This window comes from Anastrepha obliqua, chromosome 1, assembly GCF_027943255.1.
Source record: "Anastrepha obliqua isolate idAnaObli1 chromosome 1, idAnaObli1_1.0, whole genome shotgun sequence".
In the NCBI taxonomy this organism is placed as follows: domain Eukaryota; kingdom Metazoa; phylum Arthropoda; class Insecta; order Diptera; family Tephritidae; genus Anastrepha; species Anastrepha obliqua.
In genome coordinates this window covers 43524525-43541874 of record NC_072892.1, presented here as the reverse complement: position 1 = coordinate 43541874, position 17350 = coordinate 43524525, and the positions used below count along the sequence as shown (strand labels likewise).

The 17350-nt window shown below is 40.6% G+C and overlaps 1 protein-coding gene across 1 annotated transcript; it reads right to left on the bottom strand.

Annotated features, from left to right (window-relative positions):
• Window positions 1–580: 580 nt before the first annotated feature.
• LOC129249937 (uncharacterized) lies at window positions 581–12498 on the bottom strand. Its single transcript, XM_054889623.1, has 2 exons — window positions 12148–12498; window positions 581–790 (listed from the first exon to the last, which is right to left on the bottom strand). The coding sequence occupies exons 1-2, from the start codon at window positions 12496–12498 to the stop codon at window positions 581–583; spliced, it is 561 nt and encodes a 186-aa protein (XP_054745598.1).
• Between the last annotated feature and the right edge of the window lie 4852 nt (window positions 12499–17350).

Sequence of the window (17350 nt, the reverse complement as noted above, 5' to 3'; positions counted from 1 at the left end):
ATTAGAAAAGATCGTTCTATATGGTAAGTTTAAATATATTTAAAATACTATTGTTATAAAATAATTGGCAAAGTCAATAATGTTAGTTTTCTATTTTACGCGGAGTAATTCTTCTTTGGAATACTGCACTTCGATTTTGTACGAAATTAATCCACCCGTATCTATTTTAAGCATAATAGTTTTATTTACCAACAACTTTTGCATATCGCTACCCACTGCCCATACAAGTATCAGCTGTTTATTGCTGGCATCAAGAACGGTCGTCTACCTCATTACGGCTATCATATTTCACAAGTTATTAACCTTTGTGCCTCATCACAATTCACTACTTATTTATGTATGTGTAGGTATATGTATGTTTATATGTACCAGCCAGCGACATATGAGTAGGGAACATACATTCAAGCATGCATGCACACTCTCCCATACATAAATATGCTTGTGAACTTTCATATACAATATAAAAATTCGTACCTACATACACGCTTAGAAATATCCAGGCTCATGTATGTGTATATGTACGTATGTATCCACAGGTATGTTCGTTTGCAAGTATTTCTTTAATTTGTTTTTTTTTTCATCAGTCGAGTGTGCAGCTGATTGTGAAAATTGGCACAGCTGGTGATGATGGTGGCGGTGGCATAGCAACAGACAACAGGCAACAGGTAATAATGGACGACAGGCGGTAGGCTACAGGCAGCAGGTCGTCGGCGACTGGCGGCACTTCTTGCACCAAAAAATCTTTTTTCCCCCCAATAAGTGTGGGATGGGTGTGAAATTGTGAGTAAGCCTGTAACGCAAGGCGTTATGTAATATGGGGCAAGTCTGTAATACAGCTGATCACTGCAACAATAAAAGCCAGTGTTATGTGACACCTGCTGAGCTGTGATATTGTGACTTATGGATACAACTGCCACTTTATACTGCCAAGTACACATACAATATATGCAGGTTTGTGCGAGTGTATATTTTAAATTCTACTTGACTGGCACATCTTTTCACGCTACTGCGCAATTACTTGCCCCTGAGTGTAACTAAATGGAATAAGTCCTATGGATTTTGATGACGACATGTTGTTTCTTTTTCAATTAAGTGTGAACCTTTTTTTTCTTAACTTCAATGACGTCACTATAAAGCGATGATTGCAAGCCAGTAAGCTGAAGGAGGCTCTATGATGTCAGCTTATACATACATATACAAACACATACATACATATAAGTATAATAAATATCTTAGCCACCTGTGGATGTTGCTGATGTCAACTAACTCTTTTCAAAGCAGGAAGAAAGGAAATAAGACATCAATGACCATGGAACAACTGGATACCTGAGAGGAAAGCTGCGGCCAACGAACGCATCCAGCGTGAGAATGCTCAGATCGGATAACAGTTTCACTGATCACTGAGCTTCAACTCAATAAAACTTCATTGTGGTCCGGCGAACAAAAAACGCCAGCATTCCACATACGGTGCACTAAGAAAAAATAACTGAAAACACTGTCTGCAGATCAGCGCAACAGATGTTCGATATCCTCCGTCGGCAGATAAAATTACGCTTAGAAGGATTCTCTGTGTGGATAGAGAGCTAATTTTTTCCATAGACACCATTTGAATGTTGCTTGTAGCAAATTAATATGTTTAGGAAATAAATATGCAGACAGAAAATAAAGGAAAAAATATTACCACACCTGAGGAGGAAGTAAACGTTAGAGATCTTTGAATTTAACAAGCAAATGGTAAACAAAAAAGTGTCAAATATTGAAATATATCCGCTTTAGCTCGTTTTGTAAGCAGTTCAGGCAAACAGCTCCCACGCTACTTTGCTATAGGTGACTAGTGGAAATGTTTTTCTGTTACTTCTAGTTGTTGGATGTTTCGCGTTCGAATAAGTGGGGGTACGAACCCGCGCAATCTTCAGATAATGAACTCAAAAGAAAACACTATTACCAGCGAGAGCCGTTTTCACTCTGATAGACCAGCGTCAGCTACATTATTCAACGAGTTAAAATTCTCCAATGCCTCGCTCAGTGAAGGACGGTTTGACCAAAGGTTATATACACTTAACCCCTTGCCGTGCCATTTAGCTCGACGAAACTCGGGCTCAAGTGTTACGCGTCATCGCGTGGTAAACAGATCAGAATAATAGAAACTACTTTGTAACAGCAATTAAGAGACTCGTGACTAACTCTGGTGGAGTACAGATAGAAACTAACATTCAATTACGACCTCGGCTCGTGATATTTACGTTTAGTCCTATTCACGAGCCGGGCTAGTCCTATTCATGTTTGGACTAAAATTTTCATCACGAGTCAGACTCGTTAAAGCACGACAAGTGGTTAAGAACGCTTTACACTACTCGCTAAAAAATGATGCTTACCTTTCCGGCTATAAATTCTTAATAAGCTAGTAAGAATATTTGGATTGACAGATAGGATTCATTGTAAGACCCAGCTTTAGAAGACTGTAGTAAAAAGAAAAACATAGAAGATCTCTTACGTGGGAGAAAACAAATCAGCCCAGTGTTTCTGAAAATCTAAAATTAATTCAGATTCGCACATACCGCGGCTCATCAACAAAAAAAACCGCGATTTAGTTTAAAGCAAGTGCAAATACGAGGCTCATATTTCTCATTCCTTTCGTATTCTTTCTGAAAGGTAATCGCGCGTCACCAAGCCAAAAAAATCAATTATGTTAAGTAGAGAAAAAGGCATCGGTGGGTGGTAGAAGGTTTTAAAAACAAGACGAATCTCTCTCTGTAAGCATAAAAACAGTAACGTACGCGCCGATATTTATATAATAATTAAATTATGGATAAAACCCAACACGACTCTCTGTATGATAAAAAAATATAAAAAAAATAAATATTTAGCGCGTACACTTCTGTTAGGTCTTTGGCCGAGCTCCTGCTCTTATTTGTGGTGTGCGCCTTAATGTTGTTCCACAAATGGAGAGGCCTAAAGTTTCAAGCCGACTACGAACGGCATATATTTTTATGATGAGCTTTTTCATGGAAGAAACACACTCGGGGGTTTGCCAACGGGTTAGGGGGCTACAATTTGCCATCGGTAATGGGTGCCTATTGCAAGAAGCGTCTTAAATCCACACCTCAGCTTCTTAGTTATTCGCAGTAACTCAACACTAATAGGCTGAGTGGAATAAGAACAGAAATGACTTGGTGACGTCTCGGGAACAGGCAACAATGTTTTATACTAATTCAATTTCAGGCGCGGGAACAAGAAGAAGTCCGGAAGGGACAGCTCTGGGCTGTAGGGAGGGTGGGGAAGCACCGGAACCCCCATCTTGGCCAATGCAGAGGTGCAGAGGAAGGCGGTGTGCGCCGGCGCATTGTCGTGATGAAGGGTGCTTCCTGGAGTACAAACTCCTTGTGGACGAATTCACGCCCCCGGTTCCCATCTTCGTCTGTTTGCGTCGTCGAAGGCCTTCCAGATCGCTGTTCGTCTTCGACGTCCTCCCGGCCTTCCTTGAACGACTTGTGCCACCGTTTTACCTGGGCACTGGACAGAGATTGAGTAGCCCAATGGTTTCGGTACTCGTTTTGTTTAGCTTTACGCCAAATTTGATCGAGTAACGTTGCTCCAACGATCGCTGCATTTTTGCCACTGCAAAATCCCAACACACTTTTAAAACAGCTTTCACGCGCGGAGCGATGTTGACTGCACCGCTGTTGCCAGCGAACTTGGACCGGTTTCTAGTGGAAGGGGAAGGTCCAACGATCATTTTCCCCCATCAGCCGATTCGGTTTATCGCTTGGCAGACGCTCCGCGCGGGACGGCTCATTACTTTTCAATCAAACCCTGTATGCAACTATTTACCCAGAAAAAGAAGATTCATCTGTGAATATTATGTTTGCCCAATTTCATTCAGAATGTGCCTTCGCCCACGCAAGCCCTTTTTCAATGTGTGATAATAAGAGCAGCGATTTTTTTAATGCGCTCCGAAATTGATTGAACAATGATCTTCTGATTTTGTTTTGGAGAGGTTTTTTTTTGGCCTCGTGCGAAGAACTCGTCAAACTTTTTAATTTGGTTATGCCATTGCACTCAATTATTTTTGAACATCTTCAACTTCTTAAAATATTTTGCTACAGATACACGTGCCTTATTTGGACCATTAAGGTCTGAACACCGGAGCGCTGCTTCAAATAGTTTTTCATTCGCGGGACTCAATTTGTAAATTTCTGACAAAATTAGCAAACTCCGAACAGCGTACTGTGAAATACTGTAATTGCCACATCTTATGCACCTTGCCTTTGACATTACCAAGCGATTTTTTAAATCTGTCAAAAACTATGTTAATGGGAATTAGAGTTATTGTTGTCATAATGCCCGCACTTAGATTTCGTCCGTACATTTGAGAATATGTTTTCACTTACACCCGTTTTGGGTGTTTGGCTGAGCTTCTGCCTATTTGCGACATGCGTCTTGATGTTGTTTCACAAAGAGAGTGACCTAAAGTTTTAAACCGTATCCAAACGGGAGATATTTTTTTATGAGGAAGTTTTTCGTGCCAGAAATACACTCGGAGGTTTGCCATTGCCTGCCTGTTCCTCGGCATTTTATTATAAAAAACTGTTTCTATCAGTTTGGTGTTTCATGCACGTAGATACGAAATTACGCACTTCCGAATAATAGTCTCGTACCAACCATTTGGCTACGACGGCCGAATAATGGGCATCAAAAGGGATGTAACGGACGCTGAAAACAACATTGGCATTTCTTCGTTCGCTAAGCGAAATATTGAAAGCCGTGAGACTGGTACAGTGTGATCCAATATCTGAAAATGATATCTATATTTTCACTGATAGCCAGGTGGCGATAAAATTCCTCACAAGACAGTCGACAATCTCCAAGGTAACCATGAAATGCCGCAAATCTCTTAACAAGATGGCTAAGTCATTTCACCTAAAGGTAACATGGGTTACTGGCCATTGCGACCTAGAGAGTCGATGAACTAGCAAGACTTGGCACCAAATTGACCAATGAGTACATTGACAATGGCATGGGCATACCCTTGCAAACATGTAAGCTACTTATCCGTGAGGAAATCGTAAGAACAGCGAACGAAAGATGGCGTAATGAAACTACCCGCAGAATCGCCCGACAATTGTGGCTGAAATTCTATCCATTAATGAGGTAGCTGTCTGGTTAGGCAAAAATGTGATTAAATCTCTTAGTGGGGTTGTCACTAATTCCATCATTGCTCGCTAATTCCGGGCGTCTCTTAACGAGACGGCGGAATATTTCCGCATCCATTTGATATGGGTGCCCTTTAAACTGCATGGTGCAAGTCGCATTGCCACTTCAGCGAACACGAGATGGGTTAATAGTCTGTCTTTTAATGTTACAAGAAGAATTTTGACAAAATAGGACGCTAGTGGCTCAAAGGCGCTACTTTATCGGTCAAGTGGATCAAAGGCGCTACTTTATCGCTACTTTATGGCTCATCGTTTCTAAATGATTGACCTTAGGGATATAAGTGTCAGCCAGATCAAAGAGTTTGCACTTAAATCAAAATGATTTAGCGGGAAGTAGCAGATAAACTGCTACTGTGGTATCACAATGGTTCGGCAACGGTCTAAGTAAGTTGGTCTAAAGACCGACTGTCACTTCTACTTACCTGCCTACCTTCCTCAATGCTAAATGCACGGAATCTCTGCTAAGCCAAAATAAGCATCATAACGGCCACTGCCTAATAGGTAGGCACGTCCAAAGGATGGGTATATAAACACATTACTTCTGTAGAAGTTGTTTAGATGAAGAGGAGGAGGAGACCATCTCACACCTTCTTTGCTATTGTCCTGCTCTATCCAGGGTAGGTTTATTATTCTAGGTAGACAATTTTTAACTGAATTGGAATATCTCAGTTCTGCAGAATTCAGGAATACTCTAAAATTTTTGAAAAGCAGACACTGGTTTTAGGAGTCATAGAGACAAGGACCCCACGCGGCATCAGAATGAGCTATGACCCTGAGTGTGTCCCACAGAAGAACCGCTTCAATCTAACCTAACCTGAGTGAAATATTAATCGATGGATACCCCTTATATGACTAATAAAATTTCTGTTGCACCCACATTGGGACTTTTTTTAATTGTTTACTTTGACACAAATTGGAAAAAACAAAATGGAACTAAAAACAAAATAGAACTAAAAACAAAATATTTATTTATTTTGCAGTATTCAAAAAACCATTGGCTCCGCGGTTTAACAACGAACGTCGGGTTTTTCCTAGTAAATAGGAAAGTTGCTTGAAACCATTTTCTTCAGAAATTTTTGTTTATCAGTCAAAGAATATTATAATTGAAATGTAAACTCTTTCAAGGTAAATTCTAGCCGTCATATGCATAGCATATCGTGGCAATCGCACACAAACAATGATCTTTATCAGCATGAATTGGGCAATTTAGAAATTAAAATCACGTAAAATGTCGCTGATTATCAGAACGTTAATGTTTTCGCCGATGCCCACCAAACCATTCGCTCGGCCGGCCGGTCTTTCGATTCTGAGAAAAACCGCATAGTGGATGTCAACCATTGCATGCAATTAATTTTTTGGGTTTTCCCATACGCACGCTGCAAACTGGCCAGCCTGTTTTTAGTTCTTAGAAAAAAGTGAAGGCGGCGGCGGCGTGCGCGCTTGCGCATTTATTATGCCGTTGGCGCAACATTTTTTGTATTTAAGCTTTTTTCGTTTTTTATTTACTTTTTTGTGATGTTTTCGTTTCTTTTTTGTTTTTGTGCTCCTCGTAAAACGTTAACGATCGCGTACGGGCGCTGCATATCAATTAGGTTTGAAATGAAATTATTTAGAACACGCAGCAGCAAAATATTTTTATTTTTATATAAAATCGCTGATTAGTTTAGTAGAAAACTGGGTAATTGGGAGGGGAGTCACTAAAGCGCCAATCTGTTTTTTCCAAAAAAATTACGCATTTACTCAATGAACTCGGGCGTCGCTAGTCAGTTTGGCGGGGAGTTGCTTTACGTAGGCTGACGTGACATAGATCAGTACTTATTAAATAAATTTTACTAGCATGTAATAACGTATTTTACATTTGAAAATAATATTTGCATTTTTCGTTTTTTATTTCATTAAAAAAAATTAAAAAAAAAAACGAAAACCCAAACGCAAGGGGTTGAAGGTTGGTGTCCGTGCTCGCCAGACCTTCTACTACGGGAATAGAAACTACAATCAATAACATTTATAATTCCTCGTGCCGGCAGATTTTAAACATAGTTTTATATATTTCAACTTCTACGCAGTTAGTTAGAAACTAAACGTGGAAGTGAACCGCATTCCTATCTGCCTGTACATGACATCATACGATTCTGGCTGGCTGGCTCGTGGTGGCCACACTGATTTTCCAAGGTAGTGCACATCAGGTGGTACTTCATTAAGAAAAACAATAAAAGCGAAGAACGCAAAAAAAAGCGTTAAAAATACAACTTAACTTTCGATTCCGCCCCTATACGCATCACACATGCATGCTTGCTTTCACACACACATTCGTATGTATGTATGTGTGTATGAGTGTAACACTCGCATTGCCGACGACTGACCCATGGCGATGGAGGCGTATGCGCTATAATTAATTTCACATCAGTTGCGAAAGTGGATCTAAAAACGAATCAATTACCACGAAAGTGAAATGCTGACCACTGTAAGTTATCATCTTTTCAGCATCCCCTTATTGTGAGCATTCATTTTGTAGCCCTACTGGAAAAATCAAACAAATTATGAGGCACAGGTCAGCCATCATGTTAAAGAAAATGGAAGGAGCGGCACTAACTTTGCCTGAGCGCTACTAGAGCAACAAAATGCAATAATGAAAGTTCTGTCCACATAAAGGGTGATCAGATGAGAATCTGCAGAAAAGAAATATAAATCAAGCAAAAACGCTGTGAGATATGGAATAGATTCTCGCTGTTATTTTTAAGTAACGTGCCGATATATACCGAACAGCACATCAATCGAATAGGCGTCTCGACTTCGCAATAAAATGGAACAGAGAATGAAGTTTATGAAAAATAAAAGACCGAACAATACTAATCGTGTTTTGTATTAACCGCTAGAAATTCATCAGGCGATTAATATCTTAATCTACAACTCGTATATGTATATGGAGGCATTGCAAAGAAGTTAGCGTCAAGATGCCTAAGTATTAGCCATGCAAAGCAGTAGGATTGAAGAAAAGTTGCTGAAATGATTCAACCTCACCCTCCAATCAGCTGCTTCAAAAATGACTTCACGTAATTTCGAGTAATGTGGCCGTCGTAGCCGAATGGATTGCTGCTTGACTACCATTCAAAAGTGCGCAGGTTCGAAACCCCGGACACAAAACACCAATTGATACAAAACGTTTTTATCTAATAGCTCTCGCTAGTCGATAGACAATGGCAAACCTCCGAGTGTATTTCTGCCACAAAAAAGCTGCTCATGAAAAAACCCATCTGGCGTGCGATGGCGTACAACTGTAGGTTCGTCCATTTATGGAAAACACCAAGGCACACAGCACAAAAAGTAGAAAAACGTAGCACTAAAATTGAGAACTCCAATTGTATTAACCTTAAGAGCTCTCTTGAGTGGCTCTGATCCAGACAAGTTCAGAAATATCTCGCGAACTTGTAAATTAGTTTATTTACCCAGCGCTCGCCGACTTGATACAAAGCCCACTTTTCGAAGAGCAGGTAGTGAAAGATATTCAAATCTTCCAATTTTACGTGAAAACCAAGTGATATGTGAAGTAGTCTCAGAGAAAATAATCAAGGAACTTCAAGTTGTGGTGACCAATTGATGAACGCTCGCTGTGATGTGACCCGGTAGCTCAATTTGTCCTTCAAAATCTTGAGCGTTGAATCGCTTGTATGACCCGTGGCTGCGTCTTGTTGAAACCACAGCTCGGATATTTTTATGTTGTCTAGCTCTCGAAATAGGATGCCGGTTTACACCCCTTTATACTGAGAACTATCGTCGGTAACGGGTTCTGCTTCATCATTTCAAGAGATGCGTTGGTACTTTTTCGAATATTTGTGGATTTTGTGATTGTGTTCACTCCAATAACGACAAATTTACTTGCGAACATAGCTGCTGAGCAAGAAATTGGTCTTGTCTTAGAAGATGATTTTTGCGCATTAAGTTATTTTAGTTCATAAGATACGGATTCGTAAATTAGTAGCCTTTAAAACCCATAATATAAAAACAAGCAGTTGATTTTTGAGATATCAATTTAAGTACATCCATAAAACAGCTTACAATTATTTTTAAGGAAAAAATTTATTTAGTGCTGAAATATTAGAATATAAGAAACTACATATTTTGTGGAGGGACGAGAGAATTCATTGGTTTTCTATCTTTTAATGATTTCAAAATCCGCAAAACGACAATACTGCCCTTAGTAATACTATAATACTCTCCTAACCTGAGTCTCTAATATAGGGTCCGCCATATAACTTTACGGAACTAAAAATGCTATAAAAAAGAAACTACTCAATATTTTTCCAAACTGTTTTTTTTTATTTTGAAGTACAATCCTTCCGGTTAATGATGGAACACAACTTCATTCATATGGCTGCTTCGGCTAGCCATGCACCATCCTATACGATCGGTCCAATTTTTCAAGACATTTTCGATTGTATGCGGCTGTATTTCAGCTATGACATCGCATATGTTGGTATTCAGTGCATCAATTGATGTTCCTGGTGATTCACGAACACTCTCGGCCACAGCAGCAATATTTTCGGGTGTACGCACGGTTTTTGGTCGGTCACGCGTTGGTTTGTCAATAAGCAACCCAGTTTCTCTTACTTTTTTCGCAAAGTAACGCACATACGCTTCATTCGGTGCTTTTCTTCTTCCCATTGCCGTACGTAATTTTCGTACACATTCTGCAACATGACCATGATTTTCAAAGTAATGTCGCAATATTTCCCAGCGTTCTTTGAGCGTATACACAACCATTTTCGTTCAGCGGAAGAATAAAACTAATTTTCTGTCAAATCAGAAGACAGCTAAGTGTTACCATTCTTCAAATAATACCTAGTTCAAATCCATAATCCCTGTATATCCTTATTTCAGCTTCAGCAGCAAACTTGCCGAGAATATGGTCTCCTGTTAGAAGGTTTCCTCCGAGACCTCTCTATCACACCACAGAATCGTCCAGTTTAAGCTGAGAGCAAAAGTCACTCAACGAAATCCTGAGAGGAACCCCAGAGCACTAATTTCAATATATTTGGAAATATTGTGGCTATAAATTTACTTAGCACTTTACTTTACTACAAAATAAATTACTATATGAAGTTAAAAAACAGGGCCAGAAGATGCTTACTGTTGCCATTAATTGCAATTGCCCCGAGACCAAAATGAAAAGGCATACTCAAAATACCTTAGTTGTTCAATGAACTCATAGCGTTTCTGAAGACGATGCACAGCAAATTTAAGAAATTGTTACAATTAGCGATGTATAAATCCGGTTCAATCGGACTGACTAAATATCTATTTACCCAGCAACCCAAAGGTGGCCGTGAGTTGCATAAAAGATTTCAGCGCAGATGACATTGGTTTGGTGTTATAAGAACAGAGAAACGAATTTAATCTGCCACATTTTGTTGGCATAAAGCGAGAGAGTCGTATACTGGCGTACATTCCAAAGATGTAGGGAAGAGGTGAAGTAATTTTTGTTCGGAAGTTTTCGTATCTATATATGACTACTCATCAAGTCGATTAATCATGTCCTTCAGTTCGATTAACCGTACCTCCTTTGCCTTGAAGATACTAGAGAAAATGATTGTTGCTGAACTCAGTTCAAACATTCTGTGATTAACACCTCACCATCTAAATCAACACACATACAGAGCAGGAAAATTTACTAGCATCTCACTATATCAGGCGCCCATAGAGATCCCGAGTGCTTTTGACTGCGAGGAGATATTACCTTGTGCCTTTCTCGACACCGAATGAGCCTTTGGCAATGCTTCACGTTCGGGAACATGTCAAATACTAGAGAAAAGATTTATTTGCAGATGGATAGAGTTGTTGCTACGGGCGAGAGTTGCAGGGACCGATATAATAAACAGCGTAATACAATTAATAATTGAAAAAAAGTGCATGCAGGTGGGAGTGCTACAATCCCACCTGCGAGTTTGGTCGTTGACAATTCACTGTATGTGCTCACTGATAATGGCAACCGCTCTCAAAGATATGCTGAAGGTATAGATAAATTCGAGAACACACTTTGCTCAAAACAAAGTGAAAACTTTCAATAATTTTGAATTATTTCCCACACATCAATTTTTACTGGGGTACTTTTTTTGCATACTTCTTCTAAAGTGCGTTTTTTTTAGAGGTTAGGTTTTCAAGATGAAATAAAACGTATATAATTTAATGTTATGGCCAAGAATTTAGCTTTATTATAAAGATAAGGGTTTGCCATTATGTTTTAAAAATAATTTCGGGCAAGTGGCCGCCGCGGCTGGCTCGAATAAATTCCGGCCGAGAGGCCCAGTTTTCGACCACTTTTTGCAGCAATTGGAGCCGTATGTCAGCAATAACGCGCCGAATATTCTCTTCCAAGACGTCAATCGTCTCGGGCTTATCTGCGTAGACAAGCGACTTCACATAGCCCCACAAAGATAGTCCAGCGGTGTTATATCACACGATCTTGGAGGCCACGTCACAGGTCCACGGCGCGAGATAATGCGCTCACCAAAAGTTTCCTTCAATAAATCGATTGTTGCGTTGGCTGTATGGCATGTAGCGCCGTCTTGTTGGAACCAAAGGTCGTCCACATCAACATCGTCCAATTCGGGCACGAAAAAGTCATTAATCATGGCTCTATAGCGCTCTCCATTGACTGTAACATTATGGCCGGCTTCATTTTTAAAGAAATATGGACCAATGATTCCCTCTGCCCATAGAGCACACCAAACAATGGCTTGTGGATTATGTTCACTCCAAATGCGACAATTTTGCTTATTGACATACCCATTCAACCAAAAGTGAGCTTCATCGCTGAACAGAATTTTCTTGTGAAAATCGGGATCGGTGGCCATCTCGTTTTGGGCCCATTCACCGAACGTGCGACGCGCTTGATGGTCGTTCGGCTTCAATTCTTGCACGAGTTGGATATTTTGTAAGCCCGCAAACCAAGATCCTTCCGCAAAATCTTCCATAAAGTGGATGGGCACATCTGCAATTGCTGCGCGCGATGGCGGATGGACTCATTCGGGTCTTCTTCGATACTCTGCTCCACAGCAGCAATAGCGTCTTCGGTGCGCACTGTACGACGTCTCTGAGGATGCGTATTATCCACTAGAGCAAACGTGGTGCGAAACCGATCCATGGTTAATCGAATTAGTGACTCTGATGGACGATTATGTCGACCGAATATTGGACGCAGCGCGCGATGCGTCGCGCGAACCGAACCTTTATTTTCGTAATAAATTTGCACGATTTGCAAACGTTGTTCAGGTGTAAGTCTATTCATTATGAAATGGCAAACCAAACTGAACATAAATCAAGTGGCAGCTGTCAAAAAGACCATCTACGAAAAAAGTAGTGCCAACTTGAAAACCTAACCTCTAAAAAAAACACGCGTTACAATTCGTAACAAATTTAAAACTTGCTTCATTTCCTGCAGGGATGCTTATGCTGCATGTTTGCGTGCATACCATTTGCGGTACGAAAGTACCGCTATTTGCCTTAACTGCTTTTTAACCGGATTTTAGTTATTTAAATTTAATTTAAAAATGATGTCGACGACTCATTTTCGCTGTTGAGTGAAATTAGTAACAAACAAAAAAACAAATGTATAAAAATAAAAAACAACGATGTTAATTCACAAATGTTCTGATGATGACATCACAGCATCTCACCCACAGCCAAAGCGAAAATTACAATAATTGCTGGTCGTCACCGCTCGAAGCCGACAACCACGCCGGCAACCACGCCGGCTCATTGCCAACGGCCAAGCAACCCACAAACTAAACCAGTTTTCTGCCAGCATTTATCGTTGACATTTTTTATTGGCAGTTTTATGTGCGTTAAAAAAATAATTAAGGAAGAAATTTTGTACATATCTACAATTCTATACAACTTTAAAATAAAATTCCATATGCATTACATTTACATACCTACAATTCTAGTTTGGCTGTGAGGAAGAAGATTATGGTTTCAAGCGGCAGATTCACATCTGTCCACTCTAGTAAACTTATTCTGCTTCATTTTTATTTTATAATTAAATCCTGTTTTATAACAATTTTTGCCAGTCGTTGGTCGGACATTCCCTGTACATGCTAACATGTTACTATTCCTTCCACCTCTTTCTGCTTCATCCTGTACATCGCATATTTGTCGTATCTCTTCGTTGCACCTAAAGCCTCGGCGATTCATGCCTGCTATAGCGCGTAGTGTGTGCATTTCGGTTCTTGATACTACTCGGTTGTTGTCAGTATAGGCCTCACGCATGTTTTGTATATTCTGACTTTACCTTTGGCGATGAGCTGTTGCGTCATATAGTGTCCCTAAGAAGAAGTTAGAAGAAGTCATTTTGGCACTGAGGTAGTTGAACTCACTAGCTTGCTCAATTGGTGCACCTTACACAGCAAGCTTGCATCTTAGCGTATGTATTGAGATTGTAAGCGATTTTGTTTTTCATGCGGAAATTTTCATATTAAAACTTTCTGCAGCTTTCAAACCATGGAGAAGAAGTTGTAAATCGTCTTCATTGTCGGAAAATATTTTTATTTCAGATTTTCCGGTTTTAATTTGAATATCCTTGCTGTATTTTTGACCTTTGCTATTATCACATTCATAACTAAGTTAAAGAGTATAGGGCTTTCACCTTGTTTTATCCCAGAGATTACTAATAGGTTCTTAGATAGGTAATTACCGACTTTTACACTTGTTGTGGTATCCATACTAAGATGTTTGATAGCTGATATGATTCGGTTATCTATCGACGCCCATTTTCCGACAAGTCCGTACTCGCTTAATATAGTCTGGGATAGGATGCGTAGCACTCCACACACCCACCACCGCTGGCTGATAAACGACGCCTAGCTTGGACGATTGACTCTTTCAAGCCCTTCAAGTCTCCTGGGCCTGATGGCATTATACCGACTCAACTGCAGAAATCTGCTGAGGTATCATGTGATTGGCTTCTCCCTATCTACGCGAACTGCATATATAGGGGCTACATACCCAGCTCTTGGAGGGCTGTGAGAGTTACTTTCATACCCAAGGCAGGTAAGATCTCACACGTATCCCCTAAAGATTTCAGACCCATCAGTTTCTCCTCGTTACTGCTGAAAACCCTGGAGAGGCTGATTGATCTTCACATAAGGAGTGACATTCCTCGGGGCGTTTATCGTACGCTCAACATGCTTACTGTAAAGGCAGATCGGTAGAGTCTGCTTTGCATACAATTGTTAAGAACATCGAGGTGTCTCTCCATCAGAAGGAATTCACTGTAGGCGCCTTCCTAGACATTGAAGTGGCTTTTAATAATGCCCTCCCGGAGGCAATCACCAGGTCGCTGGGTAAACTAGGAGCCGGAACCGAACTTATAAGGCTTATCTATATGATGCTTAGCGATAGAACGGTCGTGGCAGAATGGGGTGACACCTCTCTCTGTCGGCAAGTGAACAGAGGCACTCCACAAGGCGGTGTTCTCTCGCCACTTCTCTGGATTGCCGTACTTAACGGTCTGCTGGAGGAGCTGGAAAGGAGGGGCTGTAAGGTGATTGCCTATGCGGATGACGTGGCACTTATTGTCTGAGGCAAGTTTCCAGATACTCTGATGGAACTGATGCAGGGTTATCTGAATCTAGCTTTTTAACTTTTTGACTTTATAAGAATTTTATAAAACCAATCTTGCTATACGGAGTCCTTGTCTGGTGGAACTCGCTAGAAAGGATAGTATCAGTTAAGAAGCTGGAGAGGGTAAAAAGGTATGCCCTCATTTGAATCAGTGGGGCGCTCCATACCACTCCTACTCTAGTGCTTAACGCTATGCTGAATGTGGCACCCGTGGACATTGTAGGAAAAACTACCGCTGCACGCGCCGCAATCAGACTAAAGTGTTCGGGACAAAAGCTAGACTTAAGTTTCGGACAAGCTAGCATTCTTAAAAATTTTGAGTTCATCCCCATGATGCTGGATCAATACACCCACGCTAGCTCCGAGCGGCCCGTTTTCTACTCATATTCCCTCAAGGGATGAGTAGGCGGGGTGCACCATTTAGCGGAAAGACATGGCAAACATGTTCACGGATAGCTCGAAGTTGGACGGAAGGGTTGATGGGGGAGTATTCTGTAAGGAGGTTTCCATCGAACTTAAATTCAGGCTTCCGGACCACTGTGTTGTTTTCCAAGCGGAGGTATACGCAATTAAGGGAGCAGTAGACTGTAAGTAAATATTTACTCCGACAGCCAAGCGGCAATTAGGGCATTGGGCTCGTTGTTTGTGCGTTCGAGATTGGTCGGGGAATGCCTGGCTTCTCTCTCGATTGCATCCGAATACTTCGGCATCAGGCTCATTTGGGTTCCCGGTCACAGCGGCATAGAGGGAAACTGCTGGGCTGATGAGCTGGCTAGACAGAGAACTTTGAAGACGGTTTCGTCGCGCAAGAGAGGACTGGGGTTGTCTTAAGAACCTGTGGTCTGCTCCTGAAAAGATGGACCTCGAGTCAACTCAGCGATCGCTTTACTAGTGCGCAAACTTGCAATGTCGCGAGATCCTTCTGGGCACGGGTAGATCGGGAACGCTCGAGGGAACTCCTAAAGCTAACAAAGCCCTAGGTGTCGTATTTGGTGGGTATCCTAATGGACATTGTCCGTTAGGTGTCATGCGGTGAGACTTGGTATTGCCTCAAGTCCGTTCTGCAGAAGCTGTCATGAGGATGAAGTGGAATCATCTCAACACCTTCTTCTCAGCTGGCCTGGTCTCGTCTGACAAATATTTAGGCATCTGGGCTCTAATCTTTTTGCTGCCCCTGCGGATATAGCGGGTCTAAATATCACAAATTTGGGGAAGCTCATCAGTAGCTTGTTGCGGCTATCAGTAGCTTGCAGCCACTGTCGGCGTCGTCGTAAAATGAATGGTCCTCATCGTCTCCAATCCCAAGGCCCCGTCTTCCTTTCCTTCTCCTTTCTCCTCTCCCCTGTATGGCATCACAACGGACGAATTTTCAATATTTGTCCAAGTGTGCCCTAAGCTAGGGCAGCCATTTAACCTAACCACCCTGGATGCTCTCAATCTTAGTTATTCAAAGATATTCGTTATTAGTCGACGCATGATTACTGATAATTTTATTTATGAAGCTGGTAGTCTTCTGCTTAAAAATAATCTGTTGAGTTATTGCGTTTATACAAAAGAAAAACAAAATACCTGTATCTCTTGATGCTAAATTTAAAATAAATAAAAATGAGGACATATTTTAATGTGCCTTAATTAGTTAACAGTTATTATTCAACAAATTAAACAAATGACACAAATTAATGAATCACTTGTTATTCTGTTATGTACCCGTACATTTCTACATTTTCACACCAAACTGGAACAACTTATGTAATGAGAAGTTCAGCAAAAACAAAACCACAATTTTAATGCATTGTGATACAGAATCTTTTTTGGCATATTCACCTACTGTGCATGCTCTGGGAAGTACCGCCTGTTGTGGGTATGGCTGTTGTTTGTCATGTTATAAGTCCATATGTATGTGTGCGCACGCAGTTGTTTGCCGGTTGTTATTGTTGTTCACACAGCTATTTTCAGTGCTATCGCGACGCCCTGTTTTATTTCTGTTGTCATTATTGTTGCATTGCTCTGTTATAGGTGCATATGTACATAAGTCTGTAATTTGCAGATTTTTTTCTGTACATTTTTTGCTGTTGTTCGAACTTTAATTAATTTATTGACATAAAGAAAACCACTTCTGTTGCTGCGGTCGATGCTCAACTTTTCTTCGTCCCAGCAGCCTTTACAGCAACTCTTTTATCATTTTACTGATTGTCATTGTTGTTTGTTCATGGAACCAACACAATTAAGTATTGGCAATTAAATTTCGTGGATTATAAGCACAAACCGTTTAGGTATTTTTTCGTCCCAATATTAAATGACTTGAGTGGTAAAAGAAAGGAAATATTCGAGTTAAATCAATGTAAAATCATTAGTTTAGAGCTGCGGTGTGGCGTTCTTGTATCCACTTAACAGGGACTGCGCGAATTTTTTGTATGTGAAAAGTACGCCGACCAGTAGTGGTTTAAAATTCAAATAATTTGGCCAAAAATTAGCGTTTTTCAACTTCTTTGAATTTGGAATATTTCAGCAACATGAAT

Bases quoted from the DNA above. Each gene is read 5' to 3' on its own strand.
- LOC129249937 (XM_054889623.1), bottom strand. From the start codon at position 12,498: ATGAATAGACTTACACCTGAACAACGTTTGCAAATCGTGCAAATTTAT. The intron at 791-12,147 runs TACAAAATATCC...CTTGCGTTACAG, and splicing joins AGGATCTTGGTTTGCGGGCT to GCTTACTCACAATTTCACAC.